The sequence below is a fragment of the Urocitellus parryii genome, chromosome 11 (assembly GCF_045843805.1).
Source record: "Urocitellus parryii isolate mUroPar1 chromosome 11, mUroPar1.hap1, whole genome shotgun sequence".
NCBI lineage: Eukaryota > Metazoa > Chordata > Mammalia > Rodentia > Sciuridae > Urocitellus > Urocitellus parryii.
In genome coordinates, this window is record NC_135541.1 from 115264891 (window position 1) to 115284150 (window position 19260).

The 19260-nt window shown below is 50.5% G+C and overlaps 1 protein-coding gene across 2 annotated transcripts; it reads left to right on the forward strand.

The window, feature by feature from the left end:
• The first annotated feature begins 1954 nt into the window (after positions 1 to 1954).
• Nectin4 (nectin cell adhesion molecule 4) lies at positions 1955 to 18117 on the forward strand. Of its 2 annotated transcripts, XM_026380607.2 has the most exons (9): positions 1955 to 2030; positions 11177 to 11536; positions 13339 to 13629; positions 14819 to 14939; positions 16011 to 16159; positions 16428 to 16581; positions 17000 to 17075; positions 17474 to 17548; positions 17893 to 18117. In XM_026380607.2, the coding sequence occupies exons 1-9, from the start codon at positions 1955 to 1957 to the stop codon at positions 18115 to 18117; spliced, it is 1527 nt and encodes a 508-aa protein (XP_026236392.1). The 2 variants fall into 2 exon arrangements, with proteins under 2 accessions (XP_026236392.1, XP_026236393.1); XM_026380608.2 differs by lacking the exon at positions 17474 to 17548.
• The last annotated feature ends 1143 nt before the right edge of the window (positions 18118 to 19260 follow it).

A 19260-nucleotide genomic window follows, 5' to 3' on the forward strand; every position in this document is an offset into this window, starting at 1 on the left:
GAGAGAGAGAGAGAATATTTATTTTTTAGTTTTTTCGGCAGACACAACATCTTTGTTTGTATGTGGTGCTGAGGATCGAACCCGGGCCGCACGCATGCCAGGCGAGCGCGCTACCACTTGAGCCACATCCCCAGCCCCAAACCCACATTTTTTCTTCTTCCATGCCTAGCTCTTTATTTACCTGTTAAAAACTGTATGTGTGTGTGTGTGTGTGTGTGTGTGTGTATTTTTCCCCCCAATCTGCCAGAATCTTGCTTCTCTCCTTCACTAAGTTTTCAGAGGGTTCAGAATGTGCTCCTTTCCTCTGGCTATCCTAGGTAGGTTAATAAGGTTTTGTTTCACATGGTGGTCACTTTTTTACATCCAGAATATAAAACACATGGTCAGACAAGTATGAGTATACTTATCAGAGGACAGGGACAGAGTGCTTGAAATCAAGATCGTCCTTTCCAAGTCCAGACATGTGTCTTTCCCCATGACCATGGGGTAAAATAGGAAAAATGGCCAGGCATGGTGGTGCATGTCTGTAATCCCAATTACTCGGAGGCTGATGCAGGAGGATTGAAAATTCAAGGCCAACTTGGACAATTTAGCAAGATCTTGTATCAAAATAAAAATAAAAAGGCCTGGGGGGAGATAGTTCAGTTGGTAGAATGCCTCTGGGTTCAGTCCTCAGTACCACCTAAATAAATAAATAAATGAAAATGGTCATAGAGAGGGTATTTTACAACTTTCTCTCAAGTTGTGCTGATATACTTTTGGAAATCCTAGCCTAATCACAAGGTGTTAAAGCTGAGAAAAGGCCCTGAGAGGAAAGCCAGGAATCCATAGGGCTAATTCTTTGGTCAGTGCCTTGGCACCTCCCATATAGGGATGAGGTCAGAGGGGACCACTTAAATTATTTCTCTGGGATCTCTCTCTCTTTCTCTCTCAAGAATTGATCCCACGGTCACTTTATCACTGAGCTAAATCTCCAATCCTTTTCAAATTTTAAGACAGGGTCTTAAAACTTGGTCTCACCAAGTTTCCCAGGCTGGCCTCAAACTTTGAATCCTCGTGCCTCAGTCTCCCAAGTCACTAGAATTACAGGCGTGGTGCCACCACACCCAGCTCTCAAAGTGGGCAAATTAGATAGAGGTGTCTCAGCAAAACATGACACTAAGTTGTGTGTCCTCTGCCAAGTCCCTTCCCTTCTCTGGACCTCATCTGAAGGATGTTTTCTCATCTGAAGAAGGAAATAAATTTATGGACCTGCAAGCCAGGATCCTTTTCTGTTGTGATATTTTTCTTCTCTGATTCTATAGCTTCAAAGCTGAGCCCCTCCAGGAGTTGGGGAACTGTCAATTTTGGGAACTGTCACTTTGGGGAACTGCTCCCAGCAGTCAGCAAGCCTGCCTGGGGTGTGAGATGCCACCCACAAGGGCCTTGCCCCTGTTCATCCTGGCTAGGTCCGCACCTCCACCCTAGTCCCTCCCTTCGCAGCCCCTTCTGTGCACTCACAGGTAAAGCCCGGAGCTGAGGATGGGACCCCACCGCCCCCACCCAGGTTCTTCCCTCCTATCCTCCCTCCCTGGCGCCCATTAGCTAGCCCAGGCGGTGGGGGCGGTGGCTGCTGAGTCTCCGTGCCAGGCCCAGCCCCCGGAGACGCACCTGTTCTGACCTGCTGAGCAGGTTCCCAGGTTTCTGCCGTCGTTGTTGGCCACGGCGTGGGAAGCAGCTCTGGGGGAGCTCTGAGCTCCCGATTACGGCTTCTCAGGGGTAGCCACGGCTAGGTGGGTAGAAGCGGGCTGGGTCTCCTAGTGGAGACCCAAGTCGGATAGGCAGGTGTGTCAGTGCCTGGGGACTTTGTAGCTTCCTGTCGACTGGGTCGTGTGCCTTATCCAGCTCTAGACCCGGCTCCCAGGGAGAACTCGGTGGAACTTCAAAATCGCTGGGCAGGTCTGCCTTTCAACCAATGCCCCTGTCCCTGGGAGCCGAGATGTTGGGGCCTGAAGGTTGGCTGTTGCTGCTGTTCCTGGCATCATTTACAGGTAGGACTTACCTGATCCATCAGGACTCTTATTTCTGAGCCCAACCTGGCACAGGCATGCACACACAAACACATAAACACACATGCATGCATTCATACAAACATTCTCTTTCCTTGGACTTGGGACAGAAGAGCCCATCTCCAGCTGCCAGGAATGCCTCCAGAAGAACCAATGTAGATCTCTGTCCCCTGGTGAGGTCAATGTGTCTGGGGTCCCTGATTACCTCTGCCAAAACCTTACTTAGGCCTGAGCTGTGTCTAGGGGAAATAGATATGGTGACTCAGTGCAGGTGGGCAGGGAGGTGGAACTGCTGAGGACCCTGATCACCCCAGGGCTTCCTGGAAGCTCTTTGGCCTATCCTCTAGACTCCAAAGCTGGGGCTGACTCAGAGCTCAGCTGGTCTCAGCAATCATCAGGTGCAGGAAGCCTGATGTCCAGGGAGCATTTCTTTCTCCTTCTCTTGTCTTTGTGATATTCTAGGGTACCAGGATGGGGGTGTCTGTTGGGGGACTATAGAGAAGCTGAGCTATCTTCTCACTCTGCCTCCTCTCTTTCCCTCGGCACACATACTGTTAAGTGTTAGGGTGACAATAGTGGCTATTTAAAGGGCTTCGGGGTCTAGGATAGGGGACTTTCTAGATAGGGTGTGGTCTCCTTTTGTTCATTTCCTGTGCCCCTATTTTCTCAGATGTCTTATGCTGTTCCTCACAGCATACAAATGTAATATACATGCAGCAGATATGAATTATCAGAGTTTATAATATTCAGAGTGGGAGTGTGTGTCGTGTGTGTGCATGCGCAAATTGCGATACCATAGACTGTTCCCAGGGTAAGAGGTAACTGAGAAATCTTTGTACTTGGGAAGATGGGGCCCTACCTGGAGAGGGCAGTTGAATCCTCAGCCTTAAGAGTAGTAATGAGGGAGTCTCAGTTGTCCAAAAGCCTCTCTGGCTGTGATTCCCATTCCCAGCTCCAACTGATGCTCTATGGAGAAGGTTAAGGCCTGGATTGCTGGATTGGTAAGGTTGGGGGCTGCTCTGGCTTTGGTCTTATAATGGAAGGTCATTGGCCCAGCCTCCAATTTCAGAATACTGAGTTCCATCCCCTGCTGCTCCCCCATCCTTGTGTCTTAATTTGCAACTTCAAGACAACCTTCCTCACTTGCTCAGGCCAAGAGGGTGGGGCCTCATTGCTGGGGCTAGGGAACCCAGCAGGCACTTTCCTGTAGGATCTACCCACACCTAAAGAATGGAGTCATGCTGTCTCAGGACTTGGAAGGGATCAAAGAGATCTACCACTCCAACTCCCTCATTTTACAGATGGGAAAACTGAGAGAAATAGATAGGGAAATGAGATCTATAAGATTACTTAGTGTCAGAAATATAACCAGGGTTAGTATCTTGGTCTCCTGACTCCTTGTTCACTAAAGAAAAGTACAATCAAATGTACACTGGGTACAGCTGAGGTTCTAGATGCTGGAGAAGCACTGGTGAATAAGACACGACCCCTACCTTCCTTTCCACGATACACAGCTTAATGTTCTTTCAAAGAGAATCCCATCTAGTTGGGAAATTGCCCCTGTCCTCACCCAGTGCCTTGATATGAGCTGCTCAGGATATGGTACTTAAGGAGACCACTCTGCTGCTGCTTCTCTAACCTCCTCAGGGCTATTGTTACGCTCAGGGCTGATGACTCAGACCCCCTAGTCTTAGCCTGAAAGCAGGTGTTCCATCTCCATTGCCATCCCCATTCTACCTCTTTTGTGTGTTGACATCTCCTTAGTGCCCCTAGGAGCCTGGAGGGCTTCATGTTTCTGAATTAACCTTGGATTGGGAAATCAGAAGCCTTGGATTCCAATCCCATTTCTGCTATTAATTTGCTGAGTGACCTTGAGCAACTAAGAAACTTAAATTCAGTGGGCCAAAAGCTAGGAATGGATGATCTCAGCAGGTCTTCCTAATTCTGAAATACAATGACTCTGTAATTGTCCAACTCCTAGCTGGACGGTGGTGGGGGGGGGTGCTGGGGTGTTGGAAGAGTTGCCCAGTCTGACTATAAAAATAGAAAGGGCAAAGGGTCTTTGCTGCATCTCCACTGGGGACCTAGAGGATCTTTCCCTAGGATACTTTCTTAGCCCTACTGCAAATTTATGCCCCCCTCCCCAACTCCGGGGCCAGTAGAGCTCTGAGCCCCAGGGCCCTGCCCCACCCTTGACAGTGAGAGGAGCCCAGGCTTGGGAGGCGCCTCCAACACCACAGCTCTTTGTCTCTCCTTAATGGGATGAGTTTCCGGGTGCGTTCCCTCCCTCCTCCTTCCCCCATCTCCTGTCTTGGTGTTAAGGGGCCCAAATCTGGGAGATACCCTTCAATAAACTCCAGATGGACCCAGATGGCCCTGTAGGACCAGAGAATGAATGATTCTTTGAATTCTGAGGTCTGTCTTCAGAGGGTTAGGATGAGTTCTCTGTCTGAGGTTAGTTTCCTAGAAAGGGAGGTGCCTTGTCTCTGCTTTTCTACTCCTGTTTACAAAGGGGGGCAGGCCCTTTCCTGTAGGATCTGCCCAAACCCAGAGAAGCCAGAAAGGGAAGCTTGCTTCCCCACCCAAGTGGCAAGAACTGGGAGAATCCCAGGGAAGCCCTTGGCCCCAGTGACCTTGGTTCCACCCTAGTGTTTAAGGGCACTGGGCTAAGGAGACCCCAGCAACAGAGAGGGTGGTGAGGAGCTTAGAGTCCATGGTTTCATCTTCTGTATTCTAGCTCAGAATCTTGGGGTACTCTGGGCAATGTGAATGGGGGTCAGCCACAGTGTAGAGCAAGCCCAGTGAGGAGAAAATGCCTGGGCTTTCTGGCCTCCAGAACTTGTCCTTGTACTGACCACAGAGTCTGGCAGAGAGAAGGGATGGAGGTTAAATTAAGAAACTTGAGGGGCTGGAGATGTGGCTCAGCGGTAGCGCGCTCGCCTGGCATGCGTGCGGCCCAGGTTCGATCCTCAGCACCACATACCAACAAAGATGTTGTGTCCGCAGAGAACTAAAAAATAAATATTAAAAATTCTCTCTCTCTCTCTCTCTCTCCTCTCTCACTCTCTCTTAAAAAAAAAAAAAGAAACTTGAGTGAGGAGGGAAGGGGATAATGGAGACTTGGGGTCTTTGGGTCTAGATCTGGGAGATCTATCTATCTATCTATCTATCTATCTAGATAGATAGATAGATACATACATACATATATTTGGTACTGGGGATTGAACCCAGGTTTGCTTTTGTTTGGGGGAGTAGGTACCAGGGATTTAACTCAGGGACACTTGACAACTGAGCCACATCCCCAGCCCTGTTTGTATTTTATTTAGAGACAGGGTCTCATTGAGTTACTTAGCACCTTGCTTTTGCTGAGGCTGGCTTTGAACTCATGATCCTCCTGTCTCAGCTGGGATTACAGGCATGCACCAACTGTGCCCAGCATACCCCCAGCTTTTTTATTTTTTATCTCATTAAGTTACTAAGGTTTGGCTAAGTTGCTGAGGCTGGACTTGAACTTGGGATGACAATAATCTAAAACAAGAGAAATTCAAAATGGGGAACCGTCCACTGTACCTCCTAGAAGAAGTATATAGAGAGGATGATTGGGATAGGATATTTTTTACTGGAACAGGCAGCCAACAGGGAGCCCCCCAGCCTCAGGAGTGTTCTCTATAGTTTTCTGACTGCCCTCCATTTCCCTCTAAAACTGGTGTGTCCGGGGAGCTGGGGTGGAGGCTGTGAGTTGGGGTGGGGCAGAGCTGGACTTGGCTGGGAGGGGGCAGAGGTGGGGGGGGCAAGGATCTCAGGAGTTTGAGAGAAGCCGAATTCTGGGTCTCCCACCCACAGTGTGGCTGTTGTGGTGACGCAGCAGGGCTCAGACTCTGGCTCCGGGGGGTTTAGGGGACTTATCTGTGCTGGGAGCTGTGTCTGGGCCAGAGACAGCTGCCTCTAGGCCTGTCCTCTCCCATTGTTCTCCTCTCTCTGTGATTGGTGTGCCCCCCTCCCCAGACACTAATCTGCAGGTGGGCGCTTTGCCCGGGTTGGGAAGCTCTCACTAAGCCAGGGGGCTTAGGACAATGGGGGGTAAGGAGGGAGGTACATGGGCGGGAGTCTTCTTGTTTTCAAAGTTTCTTAGCACTCTAAGGCCAAGGTTAAGGGGGAAGGGAGGACCAAGAGTGGCTTGCTGGATTGTTTATATCATCAGTCCTGGATGGGGGGCTTCGGTGCTTCCCTCCCAGGTCTTTTCTACCAAACTCACCCACATTCTCCAGGTCTCTCTGGTGGAGCTAGAGTTGTGGGGTTAGGGCAGGGAAGAGTTAACAAAGAAGAATGAGACCCTAGACGGTTTGGACCCCTCCCTCTAGCCTCAGGCAGATCTCCCCCCTTCTCACCAAACCCACACCAGACAGCCCTTACCCCAGGCCTGGAGCTGGAGCTGGTTTTTCAGGTGGTGGCAGCAGCAGAGCTCAGACAAGAGATTCCCAGGGAGAGGCCTCACTGGGGGGCCAGAGGTGCTGAGGGAAGCCCAGGGGGCAACAAGGGTGAGAGTCCCTTTAGTAGGAACCTGAGGAACAAGGGAGAGGGAGCTTTTGTTTTGTTCTTGTTGGGAAGGCTTGGTGGTAATTTCCCAATACCTAGAGGGACAGTGACCTCATCTCTGGGTACCTTCAGCTTGAACCTGAGATGAATCTGTCCTCAAGTCTCAGGGCGAGGGATGCCGGGGGGCAACACTTGAGACAGGTCACACAGCAAAGGCTCAGAATCACACACCACTGACCAAGGGCAGCTGAGACAGATGCGGAAACCAAGATAAGCGGCATCAAAATATTTACTATGTGTGCAGAGTTCTGCAGGACAGGAATACCTGACAGGCATATAGGGTATGAGATGCACATGTAGTGAATGGTACACGCACACATGTTTGCTTGCCCACGAATGCAAGACTCTTTCCTCTGGGCATAGAAAAGTAACTACATAGAATCCCTTGAAGATAAGACATGAATACATATATGTGTGTGAAATACCCCCAAATTCATGAAAGGACATAACCTCACAGATGTGCAAGCTCTAGAGAAAGATTGGCCAGGCCATGTATTTAGACACAAAAGACTCACACTTAGCCAAATGTGGTGGTGCATACTATAATCCCAGTGATTTGGGAAGCTGAAGCAGAAACTAAGTTTGAGGTCAGCCTGGGCAACTTTGTGAGAACCTGTCTTAAATAAAAAAAGGTTTGAGGCATAGATCAGTGGTAGAGTACCCTTGGGTTCAATCCCTAGTACTGAAAAGAAAAAAAAATACTTTTTTCCCTTTTTCTCATAGTCCCACCTCTAGGACCCCTGTGTGTACCCCTATATGTTCCAACAGAGGATATTGATAAATATAGGCCCCTCATAAAGAAAAGATCTCTTCCCCAAAGATGCTGCTGTGGTTGGGTGTGTGAGGTATCAGCCTCAGTTTCCCCTTTGATCAGAGGCCAGGCCTCACACAGAAAGGAAAGTTGGGATCTAGGCAAAACGTGGGGTGCAGCCAGCTAGCCCAAGCCAGGAATGGAGGACCTGTCTGGGAGCGGGCGGGGTACACAAAGGGCAGGGCCCCAAAGAGGCCTGAAGGGGCCTGGCCAGGGGTGGGGGAGGCTGAGGGCAGGGATCCCGTCTGGCCAGTTGGGCCTGTTCTCTTCCTTGCGCAAGGTGGTGGTGGCTGTGGCTAGGCCTGCTGCTGTGTGGCGGCTTCTGAGTCACCAAGGCTCCTGACCAGCGTCCTGGTGCTCCTGGGAGGCAAGGAGGGGAGGGTCAGGGGGAGGAGTAACCAGCTAGCTAGAGTCCACTAGCCTCAGCAAACAATTTGCAGCAGAAGGGTCTGTGGGCTTGGCCTGGCCTGGCCACCACATGCCCGCAGGGTGACCTCACCAGGCAAGCGGTGTGTCTCCTTGGGTCTGGTGACATCATCATGCTGACGCCGGGCAGGCACTGGGTGGGGAAGAGGAGGAGGCAGTCCTGGCCTGCCCTGGCCTGAGAGCCTGAGCTCCTGAGTCCATTAAGCCCAGGACAAGGACTCTAGGGCCCAAGTTCCTTTTTTTTTTTCCTCTTCTTTTGCAGCTTAGGGGATGGACGGAAGGCAGTTGGAGGAGGGAGTTGCCTCAGCCTGAGATGTTCCTATTAAATTGTGGGTTTAGGACCATGGGAGGGTGGGTGCTGCAGGAGAGATCCAGAAGGGACTTTCTTGTTTCATTGGGTTTTCATTCTGCAAAGCTTGAGCTTGTTTTGGGGGGTGGAGCTCTTGGACTCACAGGTCCCTATGTGTTATGCCCTAGAAGGTAATTTTTTTGGGGGGGAATATGAAGGGGCAGATGATTGGCAGATATAGGGATGGGGATGGGATATATGCCATCTGACATCATCCCAGAAATGATCTTTAGAGAAAATTGAATGCTTCAATGGGGGCAGGCCTTAGGATCCCTGTGACCTACATGGTCACCAGTATTTGAGGCAGAGTATTCCAGGGAGCCTCTATCCCAAGCCTGACCCCAGTTCTTCTTTTGCAGTTCTCCTCCTCTCTCCAGTGCCAGAAAGGAGGTGCCTGGGAGGGGTGCAGGTGGTTAGCTGGACTCCCAGGCTGGGCTGGGTGGGACCAAAATCAGTTTAGGCAGGTCAGGGCCCTGGTATCTGGCCCTTCAAGTCTGTCCCGTCTGGTCTGGGCCCTCCCAACTCCCAGCAGAGTCTTCCCTCCCTCTACTCCTGCCAGCAGGACCGTAGGACCCCTTCCTCTGCCTCATTGGAAACCTATGGTCCACTCAATGCTTCACTCTCTCCCTCCATGTCTGCCTCCGTTCCCTCTTCCTCTGTCTAGTCCAGAGGTGCTCCCTTTGTCCATGAACCCAAATAACCAGGCTATCCTTATCCTGCCTCTACCCCAAGGTTGCCATGACAATGCCCTCCCTGCCGGTACCAACCAAGGACTGTATATTCCTCCTAATCCTACCCTTTCTTTCTCTGCCCTTGTCTCTCACTCATCCATTTTCCCATTCACTCATTCATCCAGTTGGTCAGTTAATAAACTTTCATTGAGCACCAGTTAAGTGTCTGGCATGAAGACCACATGAACACAAAATCAGAAACCATATGTGATGTGTGGGCCAGTTTCTGCTCTGTAGGAGCTCAGTCTGGTGGGGGAGAGAGACAAGAAAACAGCAAATGCAATCTGTGGGTTACAGTGTTACCACAGGGGTAAAAGCGAAGAACTAGGAGAGTACAAAGGAAGGATATCCAAGGCTGCCTGAGGTAGGGCTGGGAGGGATGACTCCAGGAGGAAGTGATGCCTAAGCAGAGTCCTAAAGCATGAGTAGGAGTCCTCCAGACAATGATGAGTAGGAGCTACCAGACACTGGGAGGAGGGCATTCCAGGCAGGGGTACAGTATGAGCAAAGGTGAGGATCAACAGGGTGTGTGGGGTGCTGGGCAGAAGCAGCGACTATAACTGGTTGGGAGTTGCTGGAATATTCATCTAAGTCAAGGAGCTCTTGCCACACCAGAGCACCCTTCTGAACCAGCCCTTGGTCCCATGTTTCACATTTCATTCCACAACTCACACACATTTATTTCTTCCCATCCATGAGCTTCTCCAGACTCTGCCTCTTTCATAAGGTATTCATTCTGGAAATTCTGTTGTCATTGAGTCTCTCCTCTCCCTCTTCTCTCTTTTTGGTCAATGATCAATCCAATCCCTGTCAAATTTCCCTCCAGGAACTTTCCTGCCCCAGCAACACCATCCCAGGACAGCAGCTGTCTTCGGTCTGCCTGCTCTCTGGACCAACTGCACATCACCTCTTACCTTGCACTACTCACAGGGCTAAGGAACCTTCAGTGACTCCCCGTCTACTCTTGACCAAATCTGAATTCCTTTGCCTGGCATGGAAGGTTCTGGGCAATTTAGCCCCACCCTACCCCAGCCATATTTTCCACTCCTGTTCAACATACACACCCTAACTTAGGTTGGGTCCTCTCCTCTGCTTCCTGAAACCAGCCAGCCTTGCCACTACTTCTTCACTCACCTTGATCTTTTACTTGAAATGCCTTTCTAGATCTCTCTCCCTGCTAATCCTATGCAACTCATCCATGAGGCCCTCCCCCGTGACTCAAGCCCACAGTGACTGCTTCATCATACAACTGGCCTGCAACGCACCACTAGGCACCAAATCAGAAACCATCATGGCATATTTCCATGAGACCTCTAGTTTCATGAGGGTAGGGAATGGATCTTATTTGCAAGTTTATATGATGGATATCTGATTCCAAATTCTTCTTCAAGTGCTTCATACTGCTGCCCATCAATGTGCACAACACTACTCCTTCATCTCTGGTCCTAATTCTGCCTCACCAATCTGACCCTATTGCTTTGTATCTGTCCTGACCTCATCTTTCTGGGCCTCTGACCTGGGCCGTGTCTTTGTTGACTTGCTCATTTTTGCCTCTGAGCCTTGGTTCATGCCATTCCTCCCACTTGGAATACCTTCTACTCTCTGAGAATCCAGTTTCTCACCTTCAAGCCATGAAAAGAAAATTCCAAAGGGCCTCGCTGGATGAACTCTTCTCACCCTACCTGCTCCAGCCAGACACCAACGGCTCTAGACTCTTGCTGTGGCTCTCTGCCACACTTCCTGAAAGCATTCACTTTTACTTAGATGGTAGGTTTAGTCTCCTGTGAAAGCTCGCTGGTGGCTTTCCCTGTTTCTGGGTGCACAAATTCCATTTCCCTGAGGACTAGGAGCTCCCTGAGGGCAGGGGCTGGGTCTCTGGTCCTATTAAAGCCTCCCACCTTTCAATTGCTCAGGATACAATCCTAGGCTACAAGAGGGTGTGAGTCTTCCATAAATTGTCTGTGTGGCCTTAGGCAAATCACTTCCTCTCTCTGGGTCTCAGTTTCCTCATCTGTTAAGTGGCGATAATAACGCCTACCTCTTGGGAATGTTTTGTGGATCTAATGAGGTAATGAACTGAATGCGCTTTGCAAGCATAAAATGCTCCAGGAGTTGCAGGAGTTCCCGCCGCTTTGGCTGTCATTATCATTATGATTGTGTTCCCTTGACTCTGGCTGCACCCCTAATCCTGTGTGCTCCTGTCTGCCCCCTGCAGGCCAGTGCCCCGCGGGTGTGCTGGAGACCACGGATTTGATAACCGTTGTGCTGGGCCAGGACGCAAAGCTGCCCTGTTTCTACCGAGGGGATCCGGAGGAGAAAGTGGAGCAGGTAGCATGGGCTCGGGTGGACGTGAACGAGGGTGCCCAGGAGCTGGCGCTACTGAACTCCAAATATGGGCTACACACGAGCTCAGCCTACGAGGGTCGCGTGGAACAACCACCCCCGCCACGGGACCCCCTGGACGGCTCAGTGCTCCTGCGCAACGCAGTGCAAGCAGATGAGGGCGAGTACGAGTGTCGGGTCAGCACCTTCCCTTCTGGCAGCTTCCAGGCGCGGCTGCGGCTCCGAGTGCTGGGTAAGTGGTTCCTGCTGGGCATGGCCGGGGGCTGCTCTGTGTGTGTGCAGAAGCACCAGATGCCCAGACTCAGGGTCAAGGAGGATAGAAGCTGGAGGCAGGAGGAGTAGAGACTGGACCACAAAGACAGATGGGCCTGGGCTGGTGGCCAGGCCTATAATCCTAGCGACTTGGGAGGATGAGGCAGAGGGATGGAAAGTTCGAGGCCAGTCTGGGCAATTTATTGAGACCTGTCTCAAAATTAAAAGTAAAAGGGCTGGGGATGTACTTCAGTGGTAGAGGGCTCCTGGGTTCAAGTCCCACAACAGGGGAGTGGGAACCAGTGATAGGGCAACTGCAAAACAGGAATAAAAACATAGGATACTCTGGGGTGAGGGAGAACCATCCTTTTTATTCCTCCACCCAGTTCAGAAATTCTTGCCAAGTAACTCCCAAACCTGGGGAAGAATCCATTTTGGGGAAGTTCTTCCTTCTGATACCTGAAGTTGCCCTCTGTGTTATTTTGCCTGCTAGAGCAATGTAACACCTAGCCTTTCAAGGAATTGAAGACCTTTGTTAAGGACCTCCACCCAAATCTGCTCTTCTCCGAGCTACACTTACTGGTTCCTACCACCATTTCACTAAAGACACTGATTCAAAGCCTCCCTTGCCATCTTGGGCCCCATGGTTTTAAAATGTGAGGCCCAGATGTGGACAAGAGACCCAGCTCGGTATGGCCATGCATAACCAGGAGGAACCTTCAGTGAATGTGGTCTGAGAGCACAATTGCCTTTTAAACCACTATTGTGGGCACTTGTGGTCAACCTGGACCTATGGTCAGATTAAGTCTTTACCATTCTATGCTTGGGTTTTTAACATTTTGAAGCTAAAATTAAAGGTCTTTATATAGTTTTCCTTTATCCACATAGAAGGTAGTAACTCCAGCTTTGGTGTAGAAAATCTGTGTGAATCTAGACTTCATCACCTAAGACCTTGAGCAAGTCATTTAACTTCTCTGAGCTTTAGTTTCCTCACCTGAAAAATAAGGATGATAATACCGATCTCATTCGCTAGTTGACAGAATTAAATGAGATAACATTTGTAAAGTGTTTAGCATAATAATTGACACACAGTAAGTATTTACTAAATGGTGGCTATTATTATTATTAGATAGTATCTAGTTAGTTTTTAAATTACTTCATTATTTTTTATTTAAAAAATGACCCATCTCACTGTAAAAAAATTCAAACAATGGAGAAAGATACAGTCACTTAAAATTCTACCACTTATCTGGTGTACTTGTTAGTGAAATAAGAGAAAAACTAGGGAGCTGAGTGTGGTGGCAGATGCCCATAATACTAATGAGTTGGAAGACTGAGGTAGGGGGATTGTGAGTTCCAGGCAAGCCTTATTGAGACCCTGTGTCAAAAATTTTTCCCTTCTTTTTTTTAAATATATTTTTTAGTTGCAGTTGGGATCCAATACCTTTATTTTATTTATTTATTTTTATGTGGTGCTGAGGATCGAACCCAGTGCCTTGCATGTGCTAGGTGAGTGCTCTACCATTGAGCCACAGCCCCAGCCTCTCAAAATTTAAAAAAAAAAATTAAAAAGGGACTGAGGATGTAGCTTAGTGCTAGAGCACCCCTAGTTTCAATCCCTAGCACTTGGGCGGGGTAGAAAAGGAAAAAAGAAGAAGAAGGAATAGGGGGCGGGCAGCCTCAAGTTTGCAATGGTGCAAGACTACAGTGGGATGGAGTGGGGCTGGGGCCTCCTGAGAGGGCTTGTGCAGACCCGTGAACTCTGCCTTCACCCACCCGCAGTGCCTCCCCTGCCCTCACTGATTCCTGGTCCACCGCTAGAAGAGGGCCAGGGCCTGACGTTGGCAGCCTCCTGCACAGCTGAGGGCAGCCCAGCCCCACAAGTGTCCTGGGACACAGAGGTCAAAGGCACACCATCCAGCCGCTCCTTCACGCACTCTCGCTCTGCTGCTGTCACTTCAGAGTTCCATCTGGTGCCTAGCCGTAGCATGAATGGGCAGCCACTTACCTGCGTGGTGTCTCACCCTGGCTTGCTCCAGGACCAAAGGATCACCCACACCCTCCAAGTGGCTTGTGAGTACTTAGATGCTTGGGTAGACAGGCCTCATGGGTTATAAAAGGGTTGGTGAGACACTGTGAGACCCCCAAGTCCCTCCAGGCTGGCCAGCCTGGGTCCTGAGGCTATAATGTGTAAGAGAGTTGAAAGGTAGAAGACCTGGAGTCCAATGCCAGATAACCTTGGTGAATCACTGAAATCTCTCTGAGCTTGTGTCCTTATCTTTACAGAGGAGATTGCCTTGCTTTGCAGTTTTGTTGGGAGAATCAAATATAAACATGGAATTGAAAGTACTTTGCAAAATATACATTTTAGGTTTTGGAGGCAGATTTGGGAAAGCTCTCGTTCTGTTTACCAGCTGTTATTTAATCTTGTTAGGGTTCATTTTCTTCATCGGTGAAATGAGTATAATTATACCAACTTTATGAGATTTTGATGAAAATTAGCAACCATGAAGCAAAGCATTTCACACAGAGCTCAAAGTATAGGAAAGCTCAGGAAACAGCAGAGACTGTATTCCCAGCAGTATACATCAAGTCTCTGGGCAGAGGTGGGAGGGACCATTTTCAGCTCCAGCTGCTCTTACGTTTGGCACAAAGTAGGTCCTCAACAAATGTTTGTTAAAGAAATGATTGAACCAGGCACAGTGGCACATGCCTGTAATAACAGGAACTCAAGAGGCTGAGGCAGGAGGATCACAAGTTTGAGGCCAGCCTGGGCAACTCAGCAAGACCCCACCTCAAAATAAAAAAAAAAATAAAGATGAGCTGAAGATGTAGTTCAGTGGTAGAGCAGTCCTTGGTTCAAGCCTCAGTACTAAAAAAGAAAGAAAGGAAAGGATAAACTAGTATGATTGTAGGATTGTAGTATTGTTAAACCTTCAAAGACTCTAAAAGCATTTATTGAGCAAGTGGCTAGCACTTTGCTAGGCACCACGGGAGATCCAGAAAAAGTGTGACACTTGAGGAACTTATAGGCTCATAACTCAGGTAAAGCAATATAGATTCTGAGCTTAGGAGAGGGAACCATGTGGCCAGGAGCTGTGGGCCAAGTGTGGTGCAGCTAGGTTTGGAGGCACATGAGTAGGATGGAAAAAGTCAGGGGGAGGCTATTCCAGGCAGGGTGGGGCAGGGGGCAGGGCCCTTCGAGGAATCCCGTGATTAAAGGCATCATTCCCATGCTTTCTCCTCCCACCTCCCATTCCAGTCCTTGCTGAGGCCTCTGTCAGGGGCCTTGAGGACCAAAAGCTGTGGCATGTTGGCAGAGAAGGAGCTATGCTCAAGTGCCTGAGTGAAGGACAGCCCCCTCCCTCATACAACTGGACACGGTAAGAGGACTTACCATGGTGAGGACTAGGCTTGGGACTAGGATCATCCCCTCCCAGGGCCAGCACATGCTCATTATAGGCTGGAATCATATATTCAAACTTATGATAAGCTAGGGCACATGTTCAGACCTATACAAGAATATGCATGGTCACCAAATATTGTTGGCTTGTTCTGGGGCTTCTAGGATACATGGTCATTGGTAGAAAATAAAATGGATAAATTCTTGGCTCTTTTCCCCTAACTTTTAAATTATGAAATACAGCATAATATTAGGGATAGGGCTGCAGCTCAGTGGTAGAGCACTTGCCTAGCATGCATGAGTCACTGGTTTCTATCTCTAGCACTGGAAAACACACACACACACACACACACAAGCCCATGGTATTAAATATTAATATTTTATAAATTTAGGTGAGTGCACAAAGTGCATGAGATGAAGAAGACAGCTGGATGTTGTTACACCAACACTCATTCCTATCATTGCCACAATATTGCCAGTACCTCAAAAACACTCTCCCACTTTCTCCAGCTCCCTCAAGAGTCCTGGTTTTTCTCCCAGGGTCTGAGATGTCCAGAGACCAGAAAGAGATAGCGTGCACACATGTGTGATATCATGACAGACATGTTCTCACATGTGGGCGAATGAGCTATGCATGCTTTGTGCCTGGCACTAGGTTTGCGTGCCCACTATGCATCACAGGTGTTGGAGCCCTCAGCCACATTTTCCAAGTACCCCTGAGCCCAACTAGGGCTGCAGTGTCCTATGGTGTGGACTTTATAGCATGTGTGCCTGGTACCCAGTGCTGGATGACGTGATACCTATGGGAGAATGTGGGATGGCACGCGTGTGGATCTTCCCTGAGTGTGTGTGGGGGGTGCCCGGGTCAGGCTGGGCAGCAGGGAGAGGGGCCTCTGCCTAGACCTGCCTACGGGAGGGCGGGGCACCGTGGGAACAGCCGGCGGCTCTGGGTGACGTCATGGGGGAGGGGGGTGAGAGCTGCCTGGACATGCTGGGTGGTGGCAGCCTCAACCCGCCCCAGAAGGCACCCTTCAGCTTTCCTATCCTCCAGGCTGGATGGGCCTCTGCCCAGTGGGGTACGAGCAGAAGGGGACACTCTTGGCTTTCCCCCGCTGACCACTGAGCATAGTGGCGTCTATGTCTGCCATGTTAGCAATGAGCTTTCCTCGAGGGATTCTCAGGTCACTGTGGATATTCTTGGTAAGCATGGGGGTGGGGGATGGTTGGAGAGTAGAGACAAGGACCTGGGCCTAGGGCAAGGGGAGGGTTGGAGGGTAGTAACAGGAAGCAAGACAAAAGAAAGAATTGGGGAAAGTATTTATTTAGGGGGACAGGATGGTTTTTGCAGAGGGTCTAGCTGAGTGGGTGATTGGGGATGTGGTATACGAGGGTGGTGTGTGAGGGCATTGGGGTCGTGGTGGTTCGAGGATATGGGCATGCACTTCAGACAATGGCCTGTCTCCAGCAGACCCTCAGGACCCAGGGCAACAGGTGGATCTAGTGTCAGCATCCGTGGTGGTGGTGGGTGTAATCGCTGCCCTCTTGTTCTGCCTTCTGGTGGTGGTGGTGATACTCATGTCCCGATACCATCGGCGCAAGGCCCAGCAGATGACCCAGAAATAGTGAGTACTGGCTCTCCTTGGTGGGTAGAATTAAGCTGGGAATGAAAAGGAAGCAAGCAGAAGGTGGGACAGAACAGAGGAAAGAAAGGATACTGAGTAGCCAGACATCTGGGGAGCTTATGGACCAGAAGTGGACAGTCTTTAGGAGGTGAGAGGGGCTTGGGGCCTGGACCACAGCTGGGTGGTGGGAGCTGTTTGGCCTGAGTGAGGATGAGACATGCCAACTATGCGCACTTGTTCACACACAGGGCATACGTGCTCTGCTGCCACACTGCCACCTGCAGCCACACACTCATACCTGCAGGGCTGGCAGAGCACCCACACCATGCAGCCAGGTTTCACATAGACACCTAGGCTAGGCTCACCTTGGGTGGCCTGTTGCTACCCTCAGTTCCTGACAAGGGGGTGTCTTTCCCAGTGAGGAGGAACTGACCCTGACCAGGGAGAACTCCATCCGGAGGCTGCACTCTCATCACTCAGACCCCAGGAGCCAGGTGTGTGCCAAGGTGGGGTGTGTGCATGAGGGGTGGCTTGTGTCTGGGTGTCTATGCAGACCAGGAGCACAGTCCTCCACCAGTCTGGCTGTGACTTGGCTGGGCTGGGCTGTGGATGGGGTTGGGGAGTGTCACTGCTTTGGGACTGGGAAGACTCCTTGTAAGGGCCCCTTCACCATTAGCCTGGGGGTTGCTCTGGGAATCTACCACTAGTTCTGGGTCCAGGGTGGGGTTGGGATGGCAGTGGGGGAATGAGGTTGTATCAGAGAGGGAATGGACCTGTGGGGTTGGGGGAAGGGTGATTAGGGAGGAGGCTGGTGGGAGGACAAGTGGTGAAAAGGCTGAGGGGAGGAGGCTGAGCTCTCTTTTAACTCCTCCCCCATGTCTGGGCCCTGCAGCCGGAGGAGAGTGTAGGGCTGAGAGCCGAGGGCCACCCCGATAGTCTCAAGGACAACAGTAGCTGCTCTGTGATGGTGAGGCCCCCGGCCCCACCGGTGTTCCCACCACTCTCCTCAGGCCCCTCTCCTGGCCCCAAATGTGGTGCGTTAGCAGTCCCCTTACCAGTCCCTCGCGCCTCAGCCCTGGCTCATATGTGGCCCAACCCCGAATCTGTGTTGTGCCTTCATATTCCCTCTCCCCTTCCCTTCCCCGCGCCTAACATTTGTTCCTGGCCCCTGATCTCGGAGGCCCTGTGCCTGTGGGACAGTCATTACCCCGGCTTTGCCTGACCTCTTATCCCACCATGACCCAACCATCCCCCATTGTATCTGAATGCCCTGCTTTGGTTGCTGACTTGACCTCTGCCCTTGGTCTCCAGAGTGAAGAGCCAGAGGGCCGCAGTTACTCCACACTGACCACAGTGCGGGAGATTGAAACACAGACCGAATTGCTATCTCCAGGCTCTGGACGGGCAGAGGAAGAGGAAGATCGAGATGAAGGCATCAAACAGGCCATGAACCATTTTGTTCAGGAGAATGGGACCCTTCGGGCCAAACCCACAGGCAATGGCATCTACATCAATGGTCGGGGACACCTGGTCTGACCCAGGTCTGCCTCTCTCCCCTAGGCCTGGCTCCTTCTGCTGACATGGGGGATTTTAACTCATCTCAGGGGGGCCTCCTTAAATGCCCCTATCTCTTGAGGAAGATGCTCCCCACCCCACTGACTGCTCCATGTTTTCCTCCAATCCTTCTGTTTATTGGGAGGGCTCCATTTGAGTCTCTCCCACCGTGTGTGCAGGTCACTGTGTGTGTGTGCTTTTGTGTTTGTGTGAGCATTCACTGTGTGTGAAGGGATGATTGTCTATGGTTATATATTGTACTGTCTTGTTAAAGTCCAAGTGGACAGTGATGTGTGTGCCACAGGATTTGGGTGGCTGTGTGGGGAGTGATGTCAAGGTTTGGTTTATGTGTGATGTGACTGTGTGACCTCTGCCTGCAAATGCAGGTATTTTCCTCAGACCCCAGAGCAGTATTAATGATGCAGAGGTTGGAGGTGAGAGGTGGAGACTGTGGGTCAGATCCAGGTGTGCGGGCATAGCTGGAGCTGGAATCTAGCCTCTGAAGTGGGGGAGCTGGGTTCCCACCACTCTGGAGCCACCGGGCAAGTGTGAAGCTGCTGCCCAGGGGTCTGCCAGAGGTTTGAACTGTACACGGAAGAAGCCCTCTGCCCTCTGGTGGCCTGTGGGCCTGCTGCATGTACATACTTTCTGTAAATAAACTCACAGGGAGCTTTCAGAGCGCTACTCCAGTTCCCGTGTAAGAGAAAGAGAGAAAAAAAAATTAAAAACCTTTCGATTTATTTGCATGTTTGTTACTGGGATTGCTTACTGGGAGGCCAGCCGAATTAGGAATTCAGCAAAGCTGGACCTCACTCAGACCCCACTCAGTGGGCTAATTTCTGTGATTGTGAAAGGTGATTCTAGGGCATCTTCACCTAGGCAGTCCCTGTGGAGGGAGCCTGATGGCTGGTGACATCTGGAATTGGGGTGTGAGCCCGGTGGCTACTGGCTAAGGGAGAACAAGAAAGTCTTCTTGATCCAAACAGCCCCTCATCTTTTCCCCTAGCCCCATTCCGTTTTTTTTTAGTTGTATTCACAGTTGTTTGTGGTCCCTTAGTATCGAGGGCTCCTGGTTCCACCCTGGTGTAGGGGAGAGAGGGTAGTTCTTATAGATGGGGGAGGGTG